Source organism: Octopus sinensis, linkage group LG1 (assembly GCF_006345805.1).
Source record: "Octopus sinensis linkage group LG1, ASM634580v1, whole genome shotgun sequence".
NCBI classification, from domain to species: domain Eukaryota; kingdom Metazoa; phylum Mollusca; class Cephalopoda; order Octopoda; family Octopodidae; genus Octopus; species Octopus sinensis.
In genome coordinates, this window is record NC_042997.1 from 42,752,844 (window position 1) to 42,777,674 (window position 24,831).

The 24,831-nt window shown below is 35.7% G+C and overlaps 1 protein-coding gene across 3 annotated transcripts in view; it reads right to left on the reverse strand.

Moving 5' to 3' along the window:
- The window catches only part of LOC115216434, a 254,983-nt gene that overhangs the window by 63,528 nt on the left and 166,624 nt on the right, over positions 1 to 24,831 (reverse strand). For all 3 annotated transcript variants that reach the window (XM_029785770.2, XM_029785784.2, XM_029785779.2), the window contains exons 3-4: positions 18,544 to 18,607; positions 1,520 to 1,681 (exon numbers count right to left, since the gene is read on the reverse strand). In XM_029785770.2, the coding sequence (XP_029641630.1) occupies positions 1,520 to 1,681; positions 18,544 to 18,607 (226 nt within the window). The remainder of the gene's footprint in view (positions 1 to 1,519; positions 1,682 to 18,543; positions 18,608 to 24,831) is intronic.

Here is a 24,831-nt window from a genome sequence, read left to right on the forward strand (position 1 = left end):
CCAATGAAAGTTGTATGGTAGATGGAAACTGAAAGAATTAGTCATGTGTGAGTGTGTGTGTGTGCCTCCTCATCTTGAGAACCAGAAGTCCCTCATTTCGAGTCTTCCATGAAGAATATTTGGCCATGGGGAAATATTACTTTGCTTGGAAACAAGTGAGGGTTGGTGATGCAAAGGGTATTTGGCCAGAGAAGCAAATTCCATTTGCAAGCATCAAACCAAGAATGATGATCATGATTTTAAATGATTTGTACATAAGAAAATCTTATGTAGAAACACTCAATCACGTTATTTCTTATTGGATGCAGAGTCACAGTTTTTATAATCATCATCATTATTTAGCGTCCGTTTTCCATGCTAGCATGGGTTGGACGGTTCGACCGGGGATCTGGGAAGCCAGAAGGCTGCACCAGGCTCCGGTCTTATCTGGCAATGTTTCTACAGCTGGATGCCCTTCCTAACGCCAACCACTCCGTGAGTGTAGTGGGTGCTTTTTACGTGCCACCTGCACTGGTGCTAGGCGAGGCTGGCATCGGCCACGGTCGGATTGGTGCATTTTACGTGCCACCTGCACGGAAGCCAGTCGAGGCGGCACTGGCTTCGGCCACGATTCGGATGGTGCTTTTTACGTGCCACCGACACGGAAGCCAGTTGAGGCGGCGCTGGCATCGGCCACGATTTGGATAGTGCTTTTTACATATCTCCAGTCCAGGGGTCCTGGCATCTGCCGGGTGCCAGTCATAGGATTGGTTCAATTTCGATTCTGACTTGTACAAAACACTGCTTCTAGCAACTTTGACAAACAGATTCTGCTTTAACTTCACAATTTAGGAGTAAATAGCAAAAAGGGCAACCATCAACATATAAAAAAACAAACTTGCAAATTTCTAAACTAGCAAGGAGAAAACTGATATAAAGACAAATGTCTATTATTTCACCAAATATTTTAAATATCTCCCTAGTTATTAAGGGAAGAACATTTCACAAATATTTTGAATTACATGATTCAACAATACAACAAACTATCAACAGAGCGAAATAATATGAAAGAAAGGATTTTTAGAACATCCAAATGATGGCGTAAACAATTTTTAAAAACAATGTGATGTGACCTTTCAAAAATATTTGAAGTTTAATGCAGTCACATATTTATGAAGATTAAAAAAAAGTAAATAATAAGAATAATGACACAACGGGTGAGGTTGAATAGCAAACAGAAACTTATCATTTTTTGTCAACAAATTTTAATAACTTATTAAGTTAAATGCGATACAATTGTTGATTTCAAGCTTTTGGATCAGTGACTTCATAGTCATAAGTTCAAACCTTATGTAACTCTTGTATGCTCAAGAATAAAGTAAATAACTGTATACTTTATTTGTTGTGGCTAATTGACCATAAGTTCCTATTTAGCAGTAGGATGGTGTTTCTATCATAAAAGCAATTTCTCTAAAGATGAAAAAAAAATCCTTCAACTGAAATGATAAAAGAGAAAAAAATTAAAAATTAGAACCCTTACCTTGACTACAGATGCCAGAGTATAAAAGTTATAATTGGTAAATATCACAGGTTTTCCTTCTTCTAAGCGCTTGACAATCCGTCGGGTATCATAAGGGTTACCTGGCCTCCGAAATAAGTCAGTTGTTGTGACACCTTCTTTGGCAATATATACAAGGAGATCCTATTAAAAAAGGGAATGTTTGATGTAATAAACGAAGATTGTACAAAGAATTTTGAATTTGGTTATTATTACTCTTTACTCTTTTTACTGGTTTCAGTCATTTGACAGTGGCCATGCTGGAGGACTGCCTATAGTCGACCAAATCGACCCCAGGACTTATTCTTTATAAGCCTAGTACTTATTCTATCGGTCTCGTTTGCTGAACTGCTAAGTTACAGGGACGTAAACGCACCAGCATCGGTTGTCAAGTGATGTTGGGGGGACAAACACAGACACACAAACATATACATACACATCTCTCTCTCTCTCTCTCTCCTCTCTCTCTCTCTCTCTCTCTATATATATATATATATATATATATATATATATAAATATATATACATATATATATACATATATAAATTAACAATTGAGGATAAAATCTTTAAAAGAAATTATCAGTAGTCAGCGTGAAAAACCTCGTAAGAGAAAAAATCCGTAAATTCTAGGGTACTACTATTCGTAGATACCAACACGCTAAGAGGGACCAATGCGGTCAAAACTACTAAAAATAAACAAAATTTTACCGAATGCAAAACTTCAAAACACATCATTTTAAAAAACACATCATTTTAAAAAACTGAATTCTTTTTTAAAATGATGTGTTTTGAAGTTTTGCATTCGGTAAAATTTTGTTTATTTTTAGTAGTTTTGACCGCATTGGTCCCTCTTAGCGTGTTGGTATCTACGAATAGTAGTACCCTCAATATAATATATACATATATATATACATATATACATATATATATACATATATATACGACGGGCTTCTTTCAGTTTCCATCTACCAAATCCACTCACAAGGCTTTGGTCGGCCCGAGGCTATAGTAAAAGACACTTGCCCAAGGTGCCACACAGTGGGACTGAACACGGAACCATGTGGTTCATTAGCAAGCTACTTACCATACAGCCACTCCTACGCCTATGTTTCTTATCTGCTAACTGACATTTGTTTATCTTGCTTTTATATCAAGTAGAGATATTGAATGTTTTGAGATGCCTGTACACTCAGACACACAAACATCTTAAATTTACTGCATCAGTATATTTATATAATCAAATCGACATAAAACAGCATATAACAACTAATGTGTAATACCAAATACCAAAATATTCTTCCCCAAGCTGTCCTCTGAAAAATGATTAGCAAATTTAGAATTAATTCATTCTCAACATAAGTAAAGAATGCAACCATTCCTACTTGCTATACTCTTACAAAACAATAAAATCTAAAACTACATAAGATTTATTACTTTACTAGCAGCATAGCCCAGCGTTGCCCGGGTATGTAAGAGCCCCTAGTGGGCAACAACTAATCCCAATCTAGTTCTTTCCCTCTAGGGAACGAAGGCGCATGTGTAGGTTGCAATGTCTTCTCTTCACTCGAATACTTCTGTGTATACGATGTTCCTAGCTGTCCCTTTGGGTGATAAAAAGGTCGAGTTGTGTCCCCTAGACAGAAAATGTGTTGCATATAAAAAGCTTAGATTCTCGACCCCATGTTGAATTTATCGATTTTTTTCAGAACTGGGGGAACTTTTCAAAATTTTCGCTGCGTTAGTTTTGAATTGTGACATTGGGCTATGTGTGCGTCAAGTTTAATTAGAATCGGTTGAAAGCCGGGGTCAGGGTGAGGGTACAACCTGACAGACACACAGACAGACAAACTGCCGTTTATATATAGAGAGAAGAGATTTTGAGTCAAATATAATTTCAGTGTCAGTTAGCAGATAAGAAAATATTTAAAAATATACTCCATACACATATATTGGTTTCAGATTTTGGTACAAGGCCAGCAAGTATTGGGGAACAGGGTAAGTCAAGTACATCAGTCCCAGGACTCAATTGGTACTTATTTTATTGACCCCGAAAGGATGAAAGGCAAAGTTGACCTTGGTAGAATTTGAACTCAGAATGTAAAGTTGGCTGAAGTGCCACTAAGCATTTTGTTTGGCAGGCAAACAATTCTCCCAGCTCACTGCTTTATATTCTATAAGCATATATTAACTCTAACTCTGTTCCATTAAAGCTAATAAAGTACCCATGAGCCAATGAAAGAGCTTAGAAGTAGTCCTTTCACTTTCAATATCATTCAAATCGGCCACAAATCATACGTTGCCATCTTTAAAAAGAAAATGTGACAGATATGTTAGATAATGTAATTCTAGATAATCCTAAAGTCACAGGATGGTCATAGCTTGAATCTCTTCGATCATATGTCTGCTTAGGTAGGGTTGAACTGGGACTAAACAACACCAAGACCTACATGCAGCAATTTTAGGTTGTATAAAATTGCATGCATTTACATACAAAACTGTAGCTGACTGCATCAAAATGGTGGTGAGCTGTTGGTCAGTGGTTCAAATTCTGTTATTGGTGTTGTATACTGTGCTACTGGTAACTACAACAGACTCATAATGCTTGAATCCACTAAATTGCAAATCAGTTTCTTTGTAAGAAACTTATTTGTAATGGTAAGAACTGGAGAGGAGTTGTATAACTGACAAGCAGTTTGCTAGTCGCTTGCAGAGCCAACAATGGATCCTTCCACAGAAAACTACTCTTAAATCTCTACATGAAAACAAATGACATGAAATATGAATAACCTTTGTTTTTTCAATTAAACAACAAACTACACCATTTCCAGTAGCCTTGTACCTGAAAGCAAAATATACCCACATGCATGAACATGAAGGTTACTATATCTATTGGGCAGACATTTCAACATGAAACTAATGATTAATAGAAGAATGTACCAAACTCAATTCATGTAAAGGACACTGTTACAAGAATCTGGAATGCGATTATCCAAACTACAAAAGACGGGAAAGCTATGTTACACATCTTGATTTATCCCTATCAAAAACATTGCCAGGGAGGAAGTAAAAAAATCTGTCCAAGTACAAGGACCTTAAGGTGAAGGTAAGCAATAAGACAACATAAACAGAAATCAGGGCAATTGGTATGACAAAAGAACTCCCTCCACACACAAAAAAAAACCCAATTGTAGCTTTAAAATAAAATAAAGCAGAATTTACAGTTTTGCACACAACATATTCTATTCAACACATTTTCAATTCAGTGACACAAATCACACAGTATATATTCTACACAATCAACTCGAAACACTGTAACATTTTCACAGCAAACAAGAACAAACTAAACTATCATAATAAGATGTAACAAAACACAGTTTCCAGCACAATAAAGTAAATGTAACATCTAGACATTTCCATTCTTCAAAATATAATACTACCTACAAGCACCAGAAACAGATACGAAGTTGGTAGTGTAAAAACTTGCTCAACCCTTTAGAATATAAATTGGGCATATCTGGTCCAAATAATCCATCTGCTTTATGTGTGAGATGCCTGCCAGATCAGACATCTCACACCTACCCTAGCATGTCACTCTAAACAACAGTTACATTTAATATATAAGGCGCAGGAGTGACTTTGTGATAAGTAGCTTGCTAAACAACCACATGGTTCCGGGTTCAGTCCCACTGCGTAGCATCTTGGGCAAGTGTCTTCTGCTATAGCCTCGGGCCGACCAATGCCTTGTGAGTGGATTTGGTAGACGGAAACTGAAAGAAGCCTGTCGTATATATGTATATATATATATATATAGGAATAAAAAATGGAGTTAACGCAGGTTTAAACAAGTATTTTTTCTTTCTACATATGTTTCAAAAATTCCACTGATACTTATTCAAAAGAATAAAAGGTATAAACAATGCAATCTTCTCTTCGGGAAAGGGAAAAAACGAAACTTGTCAATACGACATTTTAGCAAAAAATGATGGATTCGTATAGCGATAGACAGAACGCTATTAATATTGTTTAAAAAAACGTTATATGATATAACGTCATAAGTAGCTAACAGAAAGAGTAGGGATATTAATAGTGAATGTTAAATATAAAGGAAATTAAAGTCTAAACTATATATAATGATAGAGACTACTTATGTGCACTAAAAGTATGTTTTTGCCAATGCTTACATCTGTATGCTCGTTCTATAACCGTGTTTACTAGAGTATTTTTAGAAAAAATAATGAAAAATAGCTCAGAATTGCAGAGAAGACAGAATTTCTTGCCTTTGTCATATGGTATCGAAATTGAGAGGATCAACCATTCCAAATGAAATTGTTCATTGTGGTCTTTTAAATTCCAAATCAGTTTGCTGAGACCGGTACTATTCCGTTTATTTCTATCCCTAAATGTTGAGTAATGGATAGAAATTCTCTTAGATAACTCTAACGATGTGCTTCCAATGTAAAATTGTACTTTATTACGAGTACTGATTATACACTGATATATAGAATTTTTAATCTTAGAGTTACTTGACATAAATTTAATTCTATTGGGATTGACTTCAGATACAATAACCTTGTTATTAATATTTCTAGAGGGTTGGATGGTAGTAGCTAAATTAATGTTAGTATTAGTAAATGTATTAATATTTAACAGTTTGTTATTATGAGAAGATATAATTTGCAAGAGATTTTTTGTGTTTGAAAAACCTATCCTAACTTTATGTGAATTAATTATAGAGTAATATCTAGAATTATTTGGAAAATTCCTAGCAATAGCTTGACGAAACAGCAGTGGGAGATTAGATTTAATTTGTCTCCCGTAAGGAATTATTAACCAAATATTTTTACTAGTATTCATAGCGTAATTACTTTTGAAGGTGTTATATTTACTTTTAGATCGGTAATAGGGGAATAAATAAGGGTTATCTGCCTTCATTCGCTTTGTATCGGTGCGTAAGTTATGTTTGTTATCAATAATTCTTTTACGACTAGAAATCTTATCTACATTATTGAATTTACAATTAGACTGAGCAGAATCAATGTAGAAAATTTTTTCTGTATAACCTGCTTTGATTAAGGCAGAGTTATAGAATTCAGCGTTATTATTGAAAATATCAACATTAGCAGATAATTTAGATAATCTAAATGAAATATTCTTAACTAAATTCTTAGTAATTGCTCCAGGATGATTACTAAATTTGCTAATGTACTTAAGATTGGTCAACGGTTTATGATATGGGAAGTAAGAGTCACTGTGTAAATTAAGCGTAATATCTAAAAAGTTGGCCTTCGTCAGATCGTCATCAAAAACGATTTTTAAGCCCATTCTACTGAAAAAATTAACTAAACTGTTCTTAACTTTTTGTACCTTTTGGTTAGAAACATTTTGGAGGTAAAGTAAACAATCATCACGATATAGACCTCCATAAATGTTAGGGAACTCTTCAGCCATTTCAAAAAGAATATATATACAGACCAAATCAGCTATCTGTGCTGAATCAGAACTTCCCATAGGTATATCGAAACTATCTGGTGTGTCTTTACGGACCCACAACTTATCATCAAATTTAATAATAGATCTTCTGGCTGCCAACACAACATTAATTTCTTCTCGGGTGAGACCAGCTTTGTTATGAGCAAGCCAAAGTGCCTTATTAAGTACTATTGGATTAATAGACGAATAAAAATTGGAAATATCAAACTGGATAAACTTCGTACTCACCTTACTGTTAATAGACCTAAACCAGTCAACTACGTCAAATGAATTAGTCCATAAACTAAGTTTTAATGTTTTGATTAGATTAGGAATATATTTATCTAGTATATTTTTACTAAGGATACCGATGTCAGAGCTAGAAGGGCAGATAAGCCTTAATGATGGGTTAGTAAAAAAATTTGGTTTGTGATCCTTCAAAATAAACCTAGGTTGCTTAGGAACAAGTGGTTCTGTCTTCATTTGTAGGTTATATTTCTCCATGATTTTCATAGCCTCGATGTTGGCTTTCTTAAGTATTCTTTTATCAGCAATTTTATACTTTTTCTGAATTTCTTTTTCAAGTAATTCCAAATAATAGTCTTTATAAAGTTTGTACAGATTTCCAGTCTTATCAGATTGAACCAACATAGTATCCATAGAATTGATTTCTTTGGTGATGTTGCGAAGATACCTCAGATGTTTATTTCTTAGTGGTGACCGTTGAAATTTTACATTTCTCACAATGGACCAGAGATCATCTTCAAATTGCTTCAACCTTGGGTTAGGCGGCGGACTATTTTTAGATTTAAATAACTTGCTGAACTCAGATGTTTTATCATTAGTGTGTTGTTGAGTGTCATTTTTGTCAAAGAAAAAGGTAAGCCATCTTATTCGGTTGATGAATGAATTAATCTTATTGACAAGTTGTTTAAGGAAAACATTCTTAGGTGGAATAGGAATGTCCTTAAGAGATGCGTTAATATTCAATAACTCCATATGCTGTAACTATTCAGTTAGCAGGTTATTAATAAACCTGATTAAAGTATTATAAATAGATGAGTGTATTTTACCTTGTTAACATTTAACACGGATAAATGAATGAATAGTTACCAGGACAGCAAAAATCTCACAAGTAAAGATGTTGTAACTCCTTGTTTATAAAGGTTGAAACTTCGTGTTTACGTTGAATATTTGAATAATAGGAATAAAAAATGGAGTTAACGCAGGTTTAAACAAGTATTTTTTCTTTCTACATATGTTTCAAAAATTCCACTGATACTTATTCAAAAGAATAAAAGGTATAAACAATGCAATCTTCTCTTCATATATATATGTGTGTGTGTGTTTGTCCCCCTAGCATTACTTGACAACCGATGTTGGTGTGTTTACGTCCCCGTCACTTAGCGGTTCGGCATAAGAGACCGATAGAATAAGTACTGGGCTTACAAAGAATAAGTCCTGGGGTCAATTTGCTCGACTAAAGGCGGTGCTCCAGCATGGCCACAGTCAAATGACTGAAACAAGTAAAAGATTACATTCGACGACAAAGCAATCTGAATGCTAAAAGGTAGAAAGACATGGAAACTCAGAATCCTAATCTCAGTTACTCAAACATTATTCTATAAAGATGCTGATATACAAAGACACTACAATAGAAAAAAGATGTTTGTTATTTCAATGAAACATTCAACTATGTTATTTGGACAACCATGCCCCAGGTTTTCGTTGGTAAGTCATTGACATAGACAAGGTATAATGCAATGCTTATATCACTTATTCTAAATGTATGTTGAAGTGTCTTTATATTCATCATCATCATCATCATCGTTTAGTGTCCGTTTTCCATGCTAGCAGGGGTTGGACGGTTCAACTGGGGGTCTGTGAAGCCAGAAGGCTGCATCAGGCCCAGTCAGATCTGGCAGTGTTTCTACGGCTGGATGCCCTTCCTAACGCCAACCACTCCATGAGTGTAGTGGGTGCTTTTTACGTGCCACTCGCACAGGTGCCAGACGGAGCTGGCAAACGGCCACGAACGGATGGTGCTTTTTACGTGCCACCGGCACGAGGCCAGTCGGGGCGGCGCTGGCAACGGTCACGAATGGATGGTTCTCTTACATGCCACCGGCACTGGCAACTCATCTGCAATTTCCATTGATCGATTTCGATTCTGATCCTTTATATTATCCAAGAGATATAAATTAAGGTTTAATACATGCTTGTAACAATTATTCTGAGTTTATGTTCAAGTGTCTGCACATTGCTCAGTAGATATAGCTGCCTACCCGGTTATGTCTGGGGATATGTTTCGTTTTTGAGAGGAGGACTGAACAGCAAGAAATGATGTGATTGAATATTTCTTTACATTGACTACATCATCTACAACTGACATTAATCTCTAGTTTTATTACTATATTTTAGTAGATTAAAGTAGCAAGCTGGTAGAATCATCAGCACATCAGACAAAATGTTAAGTGACATTTCTTCCAGCACTTAAATACATTCTGAATTCAAATTTTGCCAAGGTCAACTTTGGCTTTCATCATTTTTGGATTGACAGAATAAAAACCTGCTGAGTACTGGGATCAACATAACTGACTTACTGACTCTCCTAAACTTGTTGACCTCATGCCAAAATTTGAAACTATTATATTTTAGTAGATTTATTATTTTTTGTGAATTTTTCTTTTTTTATATTTTATTTGTAACAAGGCATTGATCTTCAATTTCTATCATGTGACCAAAGCTTTTGACTGAGTCCTTTTTTAGATTTTATACTAGTTCACTTGCAGGATATAAGGTCACCTATTATCCCAATTCTTTTTAAAAACGTTTTAAAAAGTTCTCTTTAATTATATTTGTCTGTAGTTAAAATCTTTCTCATCAGTGTACTTAACCTCTTCTTCCCTTATATACTAATAATTGTATATTTTTTATTGTTTACAGTTATTGGACGGCAGCCATGCTGAGGCAACAAGCTTCAAAAGCTTTATACAATTATATCAGCTTTGATATTCAGTCCAGTATTTATTGTATTAAGGTAAAATGAGCATGAATGTCAAAAGACAGCCAAATACCTCAAGATATTTGTTTGGTACACTACCAATATTACCATCTATCACTGATATACATAAACACATATTCATCCTCATAATTTAATGTCCATTTTCCATGCTGGCACAGGTTGGATGGTTTGAGAGGGGCTGGTAAATTGTGTCAAGATCTACTGTCTGCTTTGGAATGGTTTTCATGACTGGATGCCCTTCCTAATATCAACCACTTTACGACATGAACTAGGTGCTTTTTTTTGTGTGGCACAGGTTAACAAGTAACTCACAAGATAAGACCCCTTAACTGAATGGAGGGAACAGTATTGAAGGAGGTGGCTTCATGTTAGGCTTAAAAGCTAATGAGTTAAACATTAGTCCAGCTATTTTCTAATTTTCCTAACTAGGAGAGAAAACAGTCTTTTCTTTGATGTCATTTTAAGGCTTTGACAAACCAGAATCTTTGAAAGAAGACATTAAGATCGTGAAGCAGGGAGCTGCAATGCAAATTCTTATGCCCAAGCCCAGACCTGGACCCAAATAGAGAAATGGTTTTTGCTTTCTCCCTGTTTGCTCCTGAGTATTTTCACAGATCCACTTGGATTACTTTGTAATAGCTCCCTACTTGTATTAAGTTCTTTCTTCTTTCTATGTGTTGAAGCTATAGAAATGGGAGCAGCTCATAAATTTATTCTGATCAATGGAAATTGCAGCTGAGTTACCAGTGCCGGTGGCACGTAAGAGAACCATCCGTTCGTGACCGTTGCCAGCACCACCCCGACTGGCCTCGTGCCGGTGGCACGTAAAAAGCACCATCCGTTCGTGTCTGTTGCCAGCCTCGCCTGGCCCCCGTGCCGGTGGCATGTGAAAGCACCATCCGTTCGTGTCCGTTGCCAGCCTTGCCTGGCCCCCGAGCCAGTGGCAAGTAAAAGCACCATCCGTTCGTGGCCGTTTGCCAGCCTCGCCTGGCCCCCGTGCCGGTGGCACGTAAAAGCACCATCCGTTCGTGGCCGTTTGCCAGCTCTGTCTGGCACCTGTGCGGGTGGCACGTAGAAAGCACCCACTACACTCACGGAGTGGTTGGTGTTAGGAAGGGCATCCAGCCGTAGAAACACTGCCAGATTTGACTGGGCCTGATGAAGCCTTCTGGCTTCACAGACCCCAGTTGAACCGTCCAACCCATGCTAGCATGGAAAGCGGACGCTAAATGATGATGATGATGATTATCTTATTTCTGACATAATGTTTAGTGTTTAACTCCTTAGCATTCAGATTGCACCATCAAAAGTAAAGCATATTTATTCACAGAGGTTTCAATTAATCATACATCACCTTTTGTACATTTGAGATTTCAATGGGATTATTTATTTTTATAATAACTTTGTAGAGTTGGTGTAAGAAGTAGGATTTGGCCAGTTTGAACATAAAACAGACATGGCTGGCTTAAAAGCTAATGAGTTAAACATTAGTCCAGCTATTTTCTAATTTTCCTAACTAGGAGTTTTCTTTTCATATTTCCCCTTTATTTCTTTATCAGTTTCCTCTACTACTGAATAATTGTGTGAGTGGTCTCTTCTAATTCTAATTTCAGTGTCTAAATTTAACTTCACTTTTTAAACGTATGAATTAATCTAGATCTTCTTTGAGTATCTTCACCACATTTTCTAGTTCTACAAATGTTGACAACTCAGCTGAATTCACTTTCAGTTTTTTAGTATCTTCTGCTGGCTGTTGCTGCCTGCAAATACTTTCAAAGCACCCAGAATGAGATGGTTTATACTTTGTCTATAGACTTTGTTACTGTTAGTTGTTTGATTCAGCAGATTTCTTAATGGAGTCAGATCTAAACAGAACAGGACAAAGGATAACAAGGAACCTCTCTGAAATAAAAATTCCTATCAAGAGGACAGGGCTGTTTTTATCATCTCATGCACTATTACTGACATTTCCCATTTTGACAGGGTGTAGTTGATCTACTGTTTTACTACTGGAACTATTTTGTTTGTGTATTATGTCTCCAATATCCAGAAGTGTGCTCTGCTGTCAAAAGCTTTTCAATATTCAATCCACAATGTGTTTAGACATTAGGGGGACTTGGGTGGTCTTTTTCTTTTTTATAAATTTTTCCTGAGTTACTATTGCTACTACTATGATGATGATGATGATGACAATGAATGATGCCAAGCTGACAGAATTGTTGGCACATTGGATAAAATGCTTATCACCATTTCTTCCAGCTTTACGTTCTGAGTTCAAATTCCACCAAGGTTGACTTTGCCTTTCATCCTTTTGGGGTTGATAAATTAAATACCAGGCCTTCTGCCTATAGTCGAAAGGATTATTGTTATTATTACTACTAACTGTGGTAGGTTGGTGCACTGGACCAAAATGATTAGTGGCATTTTTCTGAGTTCAAATCTAACTCTTTATGTTTTGAGTTCAATCCTGACACTGCCAGATATTTTGAGCATCTTTGTGGTGATTCCTGATGAGCTGGGGGCTTTCCCTGTCTTCATACCCTTAATTGCTTTATCTACCAAGGTATTGTCAATTCAGATAGCTGGTCCCTCTGTTGGGTCAGCATTCGACAAACTCACTTTCTCCAATTCATTCTCTTTATTTAGCAACTTTCCATAGCGTCTCCAAATCTCTCTCTCCAAAGCCTTGTTTAATGCAAGTGAACCATCATCCATGTGGACACATTTCTCTCCTATGACATCACAATTCTCTCTCACAAACTGTCTTGCAACACAAAATACTTCAAGTCTTTGGTCCTCATGGCGCAGAACATTGGCAAATTTTTTCTTATCTGCTTCCCCTCTAGCTAAATAAACCTGTCCCCTAGCTTCAACTTCTGGCAATCTGATACAATTCCCTGCTACTACTGTTCTTCCAGTCCTTCCAAGCCTGTTTCTGTTCCTTAATGGCTTTGTCAACAACATTGTTCCACCACCACGTTACCTTGGGTCGAGAGGGGACTTTGCACCATCCACAGATCTGGTCAGTGGCCCTCAGCAAGTTGTTCCCTAGAAATTTTCAGTTGTCTTCCTCATCATGTGATGCTATATTCCTTTCTATCTTGTCAAAAGCTTCAAGTAATATGTCTCTAAATCTCTGTCCAGTTGCAGGATCTTTAAGCTTCCAGACCCTTCTCCTCCATGCTGGTCATCTTCTGAGCATCCATTTAGCCCTGATCCTGAAGTCACTAACTACTAGTCTATGTTGTGGGGTACATTCTTTTCCTGGGAAGGTTTTGGTATTTATAAGCAGCCAATTTTCCCTTTTTCTGGCAAGGATATAGTGAACTTGGCTAGTATGTCTACCAGATCGGTAGGTGACTAGGTGACTGGCAGGTTTCCTGAAGTTAGTATTGCAAACCATAAGATCATTTGCATTGCAGAACTCTAGCAGCCTGGTTCCCTCCTCATTGCGGGATATAGCAGAATTAGAGAACATCTTCTGGATTTGTATTCTTTTAGCGGAGTTATTAAAACAAAGTAGTGGAATCTGAGTGTGTGCATAAGTTTATATAGGGTGGGGTGGTGGAGGAGAGAGAAGTGTTGTAGAAGCAAGTGGTTATTGAAACAGAGAATGAGACAGAGAGAGAGGGGGGGGGCAGCGTTAGGCTGGCAAAGGATAGAACACAAGGGAGAAAAATATTCTTTTGGGATTTTGGGTAACATAATTTAATGAAACAGCAAATACTGATAATAGTGAAATAGAATTGAAAAATCTTAGAATTTTCGGTCAGCCAATCTGTGATATATATATATATATTGAGTCATCCCATAAATAATGTGTTTTTTTTTATACTTCTTTTACTTTTTAAATTTAAGATAAACAAAGTTCTTTTTTAATCTAAAATATACTCTCCTTCATTTTCCACAATGCTCTTCCATCTATCAGGTAGACTTGCAAGACCCCATTCCCCTTCCAAAATTCACTTGTCCTTGATGAAAAATACTCTAGTACTGTTCTGATCTCGTCTACAGGATTCATATTTTTTCCATCCAAATGATTTTGAAGACTGCAGAATAAATGATAATCAGATGGGGCAATGTCTGGCAAATATGGTGGGTGGGGTATCGTTCCCCATTCAAACTGCTCCAGCATTTGGAATGTCATCCTCACTGTATGTGGCTAAGCATTATCCTGATGGAAGAACACCTTTCATCTTCAAACCAAAGATGGTCGTTTTTCTTCTCACACTGACTTAAGTTGCTCTAGGTACTTGCAGTAGACTTACTTTGTTATTGTTTGGTTTATATTTAAAAGTTCAAAGTGGACTAAACCTTTCATATCCCACTAAACAGATAACAACACCTTATGTGAGTGAAGACCTTCTTTAGCCTGGGGTGCCGGTGTTTCTCCTTTCCCTACCCACTGTCTTTGGTGCTTGATATTTTTATAGAGAACCCATTTCTTGTCACCAGTCACTATTTGGTCCAAAAAAGGTTCATTCGTGAGATGTGACAGCAAAGAAGAGCACATACTCACTCTCTGTGCGCAATTAGACTCGGAAAGTTTGTGAGGAACCCATTGACTCAAATTGCTGACTTTTCCTATGGCATGGAGGTGTTGATGAATGGTTGAATGACCAAATCCAAGCTTCTTTGCTAATTCCTCAACAGTTACAATGGGATTTGGTTCTACTAGGATTTGCAGAACATCCTTCTGAAGCTCCACAGATGTTCTGAAGCTCTACAGATGAGGCTCGTCTTCTAGGCTGTACTTTCCGGTTTGGACTCTCTGAAATCACCATTGACACTGGTTTATGCTTATTATCCGATCCCCATATACAGCATTAATATTCCTCACACTTTATTGAACGCATAAAGCAAAATATGCCGAATACACCCCTTAGTCACTTCCATTATAACTTTGAAAAAATAACTGTTAAAATCAAACTGCATTCTTCAAAACTTGCACTAAGGATGAGGACAAGGTAAAATTACCACCTGCTTTTATGGCAAGTTGATGCAGGTTGTTGATCCCATCTCCCACCAACTTTTAGTTCATGCAATTGAAAAAAAACAGCATTATTTATGGTATGACCCAATATATATACAATGGGCTTCTTTCAGTTTCCGTCTACCAAATCCACTCACAAGACTCTAGTCGGCCTGAGGATATAGTAGAAGACACTTGCCCAAGGTGTCATGCAGTGAGACTGAACCCGGAAACTTGTGGTTGGGAAGCAAGCTTCTTACCACGCAACCACATCTATATCTAGTTACGGTTTTCAGGCAAAACAAGTCCCTTTCATGCTGGAATATGTAAACATTGCAAATGAGAGGGAGTCAACCATCTTATCCAACCAACAGCCTCATTATTGTCATACACGTCAACAGTTATCATCATCATTGTTACAGTTGATATTCTTTATTTAAATTAATTCCATAATAATTATCATCGTTTCATATTTTTGACTGCAGCTTTATTTTTCATAAGTTAAAGTAATACATCAAGCAGCAGTGTTAATGTAAATACCTATTTCTTTACTACCCACAAGGGGCTAAACACAGAGGAGACAAATTAAGTCGATTATATCGACCCCAGTGTGTAACTGGTACTTATTTAATCGACCCCAAAAGGATGAAAGGCAAAGTCGACCTTGACGGAATTTGAACTCGGAACGTAACATCAGACGAAATACGGCTACGCATTTCTCCCAGCGTGCTATCGTTTCTGCTAGCATTATAGGTAGATGCAACAGGACAGAAAAAAAAAATGAGGATCCAGTAAGTTACATCTATAATTCATTTTTGATCCCAGAAGTAGTTATTTCACTTTCGTTACTTTGCTGCTCTTGAAAGAAGTGCAAAGACCATTTGTTATCCTAGAAAATCTTAGGTTTCATGTCTATTCATTAAAAGCAATAATACTATTTCATCAAGCCTTTCTGCAGATGTAATAGATCCACAACAAACTGCAAACATTACATCGACCTTTTAGCATTTAAACCAACCAGGTCAGGCCCAAATATTCTACCTGTTTTATGTCCAAACTGGTCAGATACAGCCTCTTACATCTACCCTTCAATGTCATTCTAAAAATAAACAATTACATTAATGAAATCTCAAAGCTATGAGATAATGCATGATTAATTGAAGCCAATGTGAGTAAATATGCATTATATTTGACAGAGTAATCTGAATGCTTAAAGGGTTAATACAAAACTAAATCTCTCAGAAGCATTATCAAAGACTTTTACATCCATTAGTAGCACTGAGATTTTATGTGAACGGGGAATATATAGAGAATAGAATCTTCAACATAGGACTGTGAAATAGATGCAAGAACATGAAAGTTGTTAAAAAAAAAAGAGGAAGAATGTGGGATATATATATAACAACCAATTTCTGAGATACACCAAAGATGAGAGAGAATGTTGAATAGGGCTCTACCAGTACACACATAAACACACATCTGTAGAATGACTAACCATACAGGAAGCTTCTAGTCCAGATGATTAGTGATAGATGAGACACAGTTGGAAGCCGTGTTGATAACAAAGCAACAGAGTTATTTTCACTACAATTCTCAAAAGGCAAGATACCATTGGTATGTGAGGAGACAGAGTGTCTGTGGAAAATATAGTGGTGGCCACTGGAGAGAAAAAATATTCAAGGTAATTTTTATCCATCACTTTTGAGATGTTGGATAGGAAAGCAATTGGTTACTAATAGGCAGAGCCAGAGTGGTTGGCCTTCCTATGGATAACACAAATACGACAATTTTTAAATGACCAAAACTTTTTCCAGTATTTGCTGGCTGTGGTAAATATTAGTGATAAAATTAAACTAAAAAGTCTAAAGTGTGTGTGTGTGTGTAAAGAATGTGTAGAGGGCCAACATGTAGGGAACAAATGTAACAATATTTTTTTCTGCAAGGGTACTTAGTATTGACAACAAATGTAGTCTGTTTGGTCAGTAGGCCTGTGCTGTTTTATCTGCAGGGACATTCAAATAAGCACACATTAAAATTAAATCATTAAAAAACTTTTTAAATTAAAATACTCATTATAAAGAAAGTATATTTGTATTTTTGATTGACCATCATCTATTCTTTCTTTTAGTTATGCTTTCAGTAAAAACAGCACCATTCTAGCAACTTCAATATATCAGTTTTTATCAGTCCTAAAGATAGAATATGAAGATTACTATAAATAAAATGGATTCAGTTTGTATAAAATACCTTGATTTAAAATGCATTCGCTTGCAATATTTTTATAAAGTATAGTTTTACTGGTTATACCTTTGATAGTCATCAAGGGAGATGTCAGACTTCTAGTCTGTTGCATGTGCGTGCATGTAGAAACTTTCTTGCCTCAGTAAGTTTGAAATATCAAGCCAAAATTCCAAATAACTATGGTTAAAGCTACCTTTGGGACACCTAGCTAAATAGATTCACCATATTTACAGATCATCAAGTGCCAAAACAACATTTCCTAGTTTGATAACACAGAATCCTTACATCAAGGCAATTCTCATTTTTAACACCCACTGAATTTTAACAGCCAAGACACCATAACATAAAAAGCATTTTATAAATATGGTACTTCCTACATGTTGATACACATGCACACACCATTACAAACACATACATCTAATCAACTGATCTACTGGTATTCTCTATCAGCAATTTTTCAGAATTTTAGTACAAACAAAGATTTATCATGACCAAGATCTACCTGTCTTTTCTTATTCTTCAAAGGAAAGTCCTTACCAAAATGTTAAGATTCTCATCTCATTCATAACCATCATTGAAAAATCTCTGGCATTCAGATTACTTTTATTCACATTTATTCACAATGACTTGAATTAATCCTGCATTATCTCATGATTTCAATGATGTGATTGTTTATTTTTAGAATGAAATTGTAGGGCAGGTGAGACAGGCTTGAATGTAAACAAGCAATAGGGATATTTGTACTGGATTTGGCTAGTTCAAAAGTTAAAGGATTAAACTTTAGATTTATCAATGAAACATACAACAATATTTTTTAATACCACTAAACTAATTTAGAACTACTATCCCACCTAAATATAAATGTATTTGAGACTAGCATTTTAAAATATTCCCTTTGCATGCAAACAGAATAATTGAAGAAAGAGTACATACATATAAGATATTTTATGCTTGCAAATATTTTAGTCATGATTAAAATATGTTCATTATTTACCAAGTACAAGAAAGTACAAACATATATGTGTGTGTGTGTGTGTGTGTGTATCTATCTTTCTATCTATCTCTATCTTTCCTTCTTTCTTTCTTTCTACAGAGAGAGAGAGAGAGAGGAGAGAGAGAGAGAGAGAGAGAGAGAGAGAGAGAGAGAGAGAGAGAGAGAGAGAGAGAGAGAGAGAGAGGTAATATACTATACTGACTTCGAATGTGCACATTTTAAATTCAAACAAGAAAAGACTTTTGTTTTGAATGTAATGTAAGCATTTAAATCAATGACTGATTAAAAATATTACAAACTTACCACAAATGGACGTGGTATATAATCTGCTTTTAAGGCTACTGAAATAGCGACACCAAATTTAAGTCTGCAATAAAAGGAAAAAATGAAGATTACAAACATGAAAAACATTTCATCTATTCTGAACAATTATTTTCCAAATAATTGTCTTGATAAACTTCTTAGTGAAGGTGAAAAAAAAAAAGCTTTTGATTTCCTATTCTCCCTCTAAGTGAAACAAGAAATTTAAATTGTAAATATCAAAAATCCAAACCTTGACAACCTACCTATCTGAAAAAGAGTAGCAGGTTCATGGAGACAAAAAGAAGAACATAAAAAAAAAAAGTAAACCCGGGTCAAAGATAATCAAGATCAAAGAAGAGAAACTTTCCTCACCCTAGAAAATCCTGAAATACACAGAGTTGATTGATCATCTTAATGGAGGAAGGATAGATCAATAGGTAGGTTGAGGGAAAGATGGTGTCAGATTTTTTTAAATGCTTAAATGGTAGACTTCTGGTGAAAACCAAACAAGATGTTTATCAAAAACTACATGTGAACTTCACAGAAGTTATGGTAAGATTCAAACCTAGTTCAAAATGAGAATATCCATAGACACATTCATGAGACCAAGATTCTAATACCAGGAACAAAAACAGTTGAGGTTGTGGGGTGCCCTGAACCAACCTATGTGGTTGATACTTTCTCACCTGTGTGTAGATCAACTACCGTCAACTGTTTTTTATTTGTTTTATTTGTATTTATTGTTTATATATTAGTCTATTTGTGTAATTTATTAAAACTTAATGTCTTAATATAAGCTTTTGCCACACCCCACATTTTTATAATAGTGTATACACCCCCCCATGTCTTGCATCCCCTTTATTTTGTAGCCTGTCATTGTATGAATCTATGGGCCCTTGTAGCAAATAGAGAAAAGGTTATTCTCATTTTATAATCAAGGCCATATTAGTGAAGACTAGTTTGAATTTATTTGTGAGAATTCCTTTCATTGCAAGTGAATCTCAAGAGCAAAGAGAGGTTTTAGTGTTATTTTCTGTCAGAATGTAAGTCATTACACAGAGGAGAAATGAACGACCCCCAAATATCTTTATATACACATGAAAGGAATCTTGACTATGCATTTTCACTCAGCTCTTAATAATAAAGAACAAGTTGTATCTGGCAGTCATTAACCCTTTAGCATTCAAACCGGTTATATCCGGCCAAAAGTATTCTACCTGTTTTATGTTCAAACTGGCCAGATCTGGTCTCTCACACCAACCCCACAATATTGTTTTAAAAATTAACATCTACCTCATCAAAATCTCATAGCTCCAAGATAATGCCTGATTAGTTCAAGGCAATGTGGATAAAAAAGGATTAATTTTAGCAGAATAATGCGAACACTAAAGGGTTAAGGTGTCAAAAGTCAGTGGCTTATCACTGGCATTATGCTGTGTCCCTGACAAAATTTCTTAATACATACTATCAAGCAGTGGTTAGATTCCCCGAGGTGACAATGCCCATTAATTTAAGCAACAGAACTATGAAACTGATGAGCATTTTGGAAGCTAACACCTTTAGCAAACTAATGGAAAATGAGCTGTATGCTTTCAAATAAAATTAGTATCATAAACATGCCAAGTTCCATGACCTGGTGATTTCCTTTCAAATTATGGGAGAGAATCGATAAATAACAAATATCTACATTAGTTTGGTAATGTAGCTTAATGTTATGCTGAGATACTTATAAGAACTAGTAGCTGCAAGATTACATTAACAAAAGTCTTGTTCTGAAGCACCTATAAAAAGAATTAAACAGAACAAAAATGAAAATTACATGTAAAAAAGTTTCTAGAATAAAAAGTTGTTAGCTAGAATAAAGAGTTTGGATAAGAAGTGATTTGCCTAAATTGAACATCAACAGTTTACTACTGAGCATAGAGCAAACAGCTTTAATGCATTGTATTTGTGTACAGCAGGTGAGATAAATAAATGTAGGTAATTGAACATAAAGAAAGAAAAAAAGAAAAAGAAGAAACAAAATTATGTCCAATAAAATTTCTCAATGAATGGCCAGTGTTTTGTCCATTCATTCAAGAGTAAGTGAACAAAACAGAGTCTACCAATCCTAGATTACAACTTACTGTGTGCCTTTGTGTTCGGTATAATAGGAGTGGATGGTAGTGCAGTGCATTAGATAGCAACAATGAATAAGAAACAGGTGGTTATAAGACACACAGAGAAGCTTGATAAGGAAAAATAATATGTGAACATGTTTCTGTGCATGTAACATGTACGTTGTCAATATTGCTTTCTTTATAACCAATGAAAAGTAAATTTCTTACATAATATCAGAGTATTTAGGTGATAAGCATTTACATTGGTTTAGATCTATGCCTGTTGCTAAATGAACATGTATGAGAAAAAGATTCAAATATGCAACACTGAAAATGTTTTTAGATATCTACCAATGGATTTCTATGCTGGTTGTCAGATTTCTTTGTTCTTTCTCGCGAGAACCTCTAATATCCCAGTACTATGGTTTGTGCATAAGTCATGAATCACATTTCATAAACAAGTAAAACAGTTGTGTAATAATGTGTATGTATGCCTACAGTAATGCACTTATAAATATATGTACATCGTAAGTTCATACACACATACTTATATACACACATGTACATGAATTTTGCCCTCAATTTATATCTGGATTTATATAAATATTATGACTTGTCACTGAAATACTGTTTGTACCTCATAGAATAAAACTGTGGCTAATTTAACCCTTTAGTGTTCAGATTACTCTGTTAAATGTAATACTTTTTCACTCAGATTGTTTTGAATTAATCATACATTATCTTATAGCTTTGAGGTTTCAATGATGTGATTGTTTGTTTTTAGAATATCAATGTAGGTTAGATGTGAGAGGCTAGATATGGCCAGTTTGAATATAAAACATGTAGAATATCTGGGCCAGATATGGCCGGTTTAAACACTAAAGGGTTAAGGGGAAAAATAAGGATTATCAAACAATTTAACCTTTATTACAATCATAGATAAATAAATTGTCATATGTGATGTGAATATTGAAATTCAAATTAATTACTTGCAAATTCATTCTTAATATGTTCTGGGAAATTTGAAAATGAATATGCTAATAGCTGTTGTGGCCATTAAAAGAGAACAACTTTTCCTTTATGACAAACATGTATTCATAATGGATTTGTGTGTGTTATGAACACATATTCACTGTAGAGGAAAAGCTATTCTCCTTCTGTAAAGAACACAACAGCCATTCGCATATTCCTGATTGAATCTGCTGCTAATATATTAAGAATGAATATGAGGGTCACTGTCAGTTGTAATATTGGTTTCAAAATTTAGCAGAACACCTGTAATTTTGAGGAGTGGGTAAGTCAATGAGATTGGCTCTTATACTCAACTGGTACTTATTTTATCAACCCTGAAAAGACGGAAGGCAAAGTCGACCTCAGTGGAATTTGAACTGAGAGCATAAAGATGGACGAAATGCCTCTAAGCATTTTGCCTGGCATGCTAATGAGTCAGTCAACTCATTGCCTTATTGCTAATTGTAATATTACTTCAAAAAATGAGGTGGTGAGCTGACAGAATTGTTAGCATGCTGGGCATGATGCTTAGCATTTTGTTTGTCCTTACTTTCTGAGTTCAAATTCCACCAGGGTCAACTTTGTCTTTTATCTTTTCAGGGTCAATAAAATAAGTACCAGTTGAGCACTTAAGTTGATGTCATTGACTTGGTCCCCACCCCTGAAATTGCTGGCCTTTTGCCAAAATTAGAAGCCAATATTACTTCAAAACACAAGATCTTTTCCATTTTATTATTTACGGCTTAGTCAGTGGAGTGGAGGCGCAATGGCCCAGTGGTTAAGGCAGCGGACTCGCGGTCATAGGATTGCGGTTTCGATTCCCAGACCGGGCGTTGTGAGTGTTTATTGAGCGAAAACACCTAAAGCTCCACGAGGCTCCGGCAGGGATGGTGGTGATCCCTGCTGTACTCTTTCACCACAACTTTCTCTCACTCTTACTTCCTGTTTCTGTTGTACCTGTATTTCAAAGGGCTGGCCTTGTCACTCTCTGTGTTACGCTGAATATCCCCGAGAACTACGTTAAGGGTGCACGTGTCTGTGGAGTGCTCAGCCACTTACACGTTAATTTCACGAGCAGGCTGTTCCGTTGATTCGGATCAACCGGAACCCTCATCGTCGTAACCGACGGAGTGCTTCCATCCAGTCAGTGGAGGAAGAGCAGTAGCCCCAATGAGCCTTTTCAGGATATCTGAGATTAGTGGGGGGTGCTCAAAGCAAAGAGCTGGGCTGAAAGCTTGCAAGAGCCAGGTGGTCATGTTAAATCAGACATCATATTAAGTCTAAGAATCAATCAATCTATGAATCAGATTTTAATCTTCTAGATATGTCAAACAAACAAATTATTTCACAGTGGAAACCAGTAAATAACTCTTTCGGATTCTTTTGAAAATTAAATATTTTTTAAGAGCCACTTTTACAATATAGAAATTATCATTTACTATTCAAAACTTTGGCTTTTAATTTATTACTAATGCCTAATTTTTATAATCAGTCAAAATTTATATGTTAACTCCAGAAGGCTAATTAGTTAAGAATATTAATTTTCTAACAGTAATATGTCCCTAAAAAAGAACTTGCAAACTGTTTGATTTATTTCACTTTATGAAAATATTTGGCAAATGCTTAGCCATCATATATATATGTTATAAAGTTGTTTCAATAAAACCTAAGTAATTTCCAATAGCCTGTGAAGGAAAAAATTTTAAAATACAATTTAATTAAAAATGTATTTCAAAATTATATTAACAACATTAGAATTTTGTGTTTTATCCAGGTTATTTCTGATACAACAGACATATGATGAAAAGGCATTCCAGTTGCAACTATCACAACAATTTGTATATTGAGGATTATATTCTCCAATGTATCCTTCACTTTTAAAGACAATATAATGTGATATTTCTAGAGCAGGCTGAGCAGTTCATTAGAAGTTCTCTTATAATTATCATTGTCATTATTATTATTATTATTATTATTATAGTATTATACTCTTTTCACTCTTTTACTTGTTTCAGTCATTTGACTGTGGCCATGCTGGAGCATCACCTTTAGTCGAGCAAATCGATCCCGGGACTTATTCTTTGTAAGCCCAGTACTTATTCATCAGTCTCTTTTGCTGAGCCGCTAAGTGACGGGGACGTAAACACACCAGCATCGGTTGTCAAGCAATGCTAGGGGACAAACACAGACACACAAACATATATATACACGACAGGCTTCTTTCAGTTTCCGCCTACCAAATCCACTCACAAAGCATTGGTCGGCCCGGGGCTATAGCAGAAGACACTTACCCAAGGTGCCACGCAGTGGGACTGAACCCGGAACCATGTGGTTGGTTAGCAAGCTACTTACCACACAGCCACTCCTGCGCCTATATTATTTATATTATTTAATATATTATATTATAGTATCATATTATGAGAGGAGGCATGTGACTTAGTGATTAAGGTGTTGGACTCATGATTGTAAGATAAAGGTTTCAATTCCTGGACCAGGTGATGTATTGTATTCTTGAGCAAAACACTTCATTTCTTGTTGATCCAGTCCACTCAGTTGGCAAAAATGAGTATTTCTGTGGCAGACCATCACCATGTCCAGTAGACAATATATATCCCACAGAATTTGGGAAACTGGCCTTATATGCCTTTTGGTGAGGTAGAAAATTTCTTTCCAGAGCCAATAAACAGTATATTTTAGAAAATATTTTGCTACATTGAATACTTTCTAGTAATATTTTACTTCTTTTGTTGGAATATTAATGAGTACCAGAGATCAAATGTATGGCTTTGTCAAGGTGAGTTTACCTACTGCTTTCAATTCTTTGTTATAGCTATTTTGCTTACATCATTCATACTTTGTAGGCATGAGGTGGAAAAATAAATAAGTATTGAACTATCTGCTGTAAGCATTTCATTATGTTTCTAGACAGAATGCTTTATTTCATATTGCTTAGCTGCCAGGAACAGGTACCAGATCATGTGGCAAGGTTACCAATGAGAGACCATTGTCATATCGAGGGTTAGATTACTCACTAATCTACCTAACACTATGACACCAAAGCTAAGCACTGGTTCTTAAAGACTTCCCATTAATAATGCTTTACAGGAAAATCATGAATGTTACACCTGTCAGAATCTTCATTGCTAAAAAAATATTGAAGTTAAAGCCCCCATGGAGA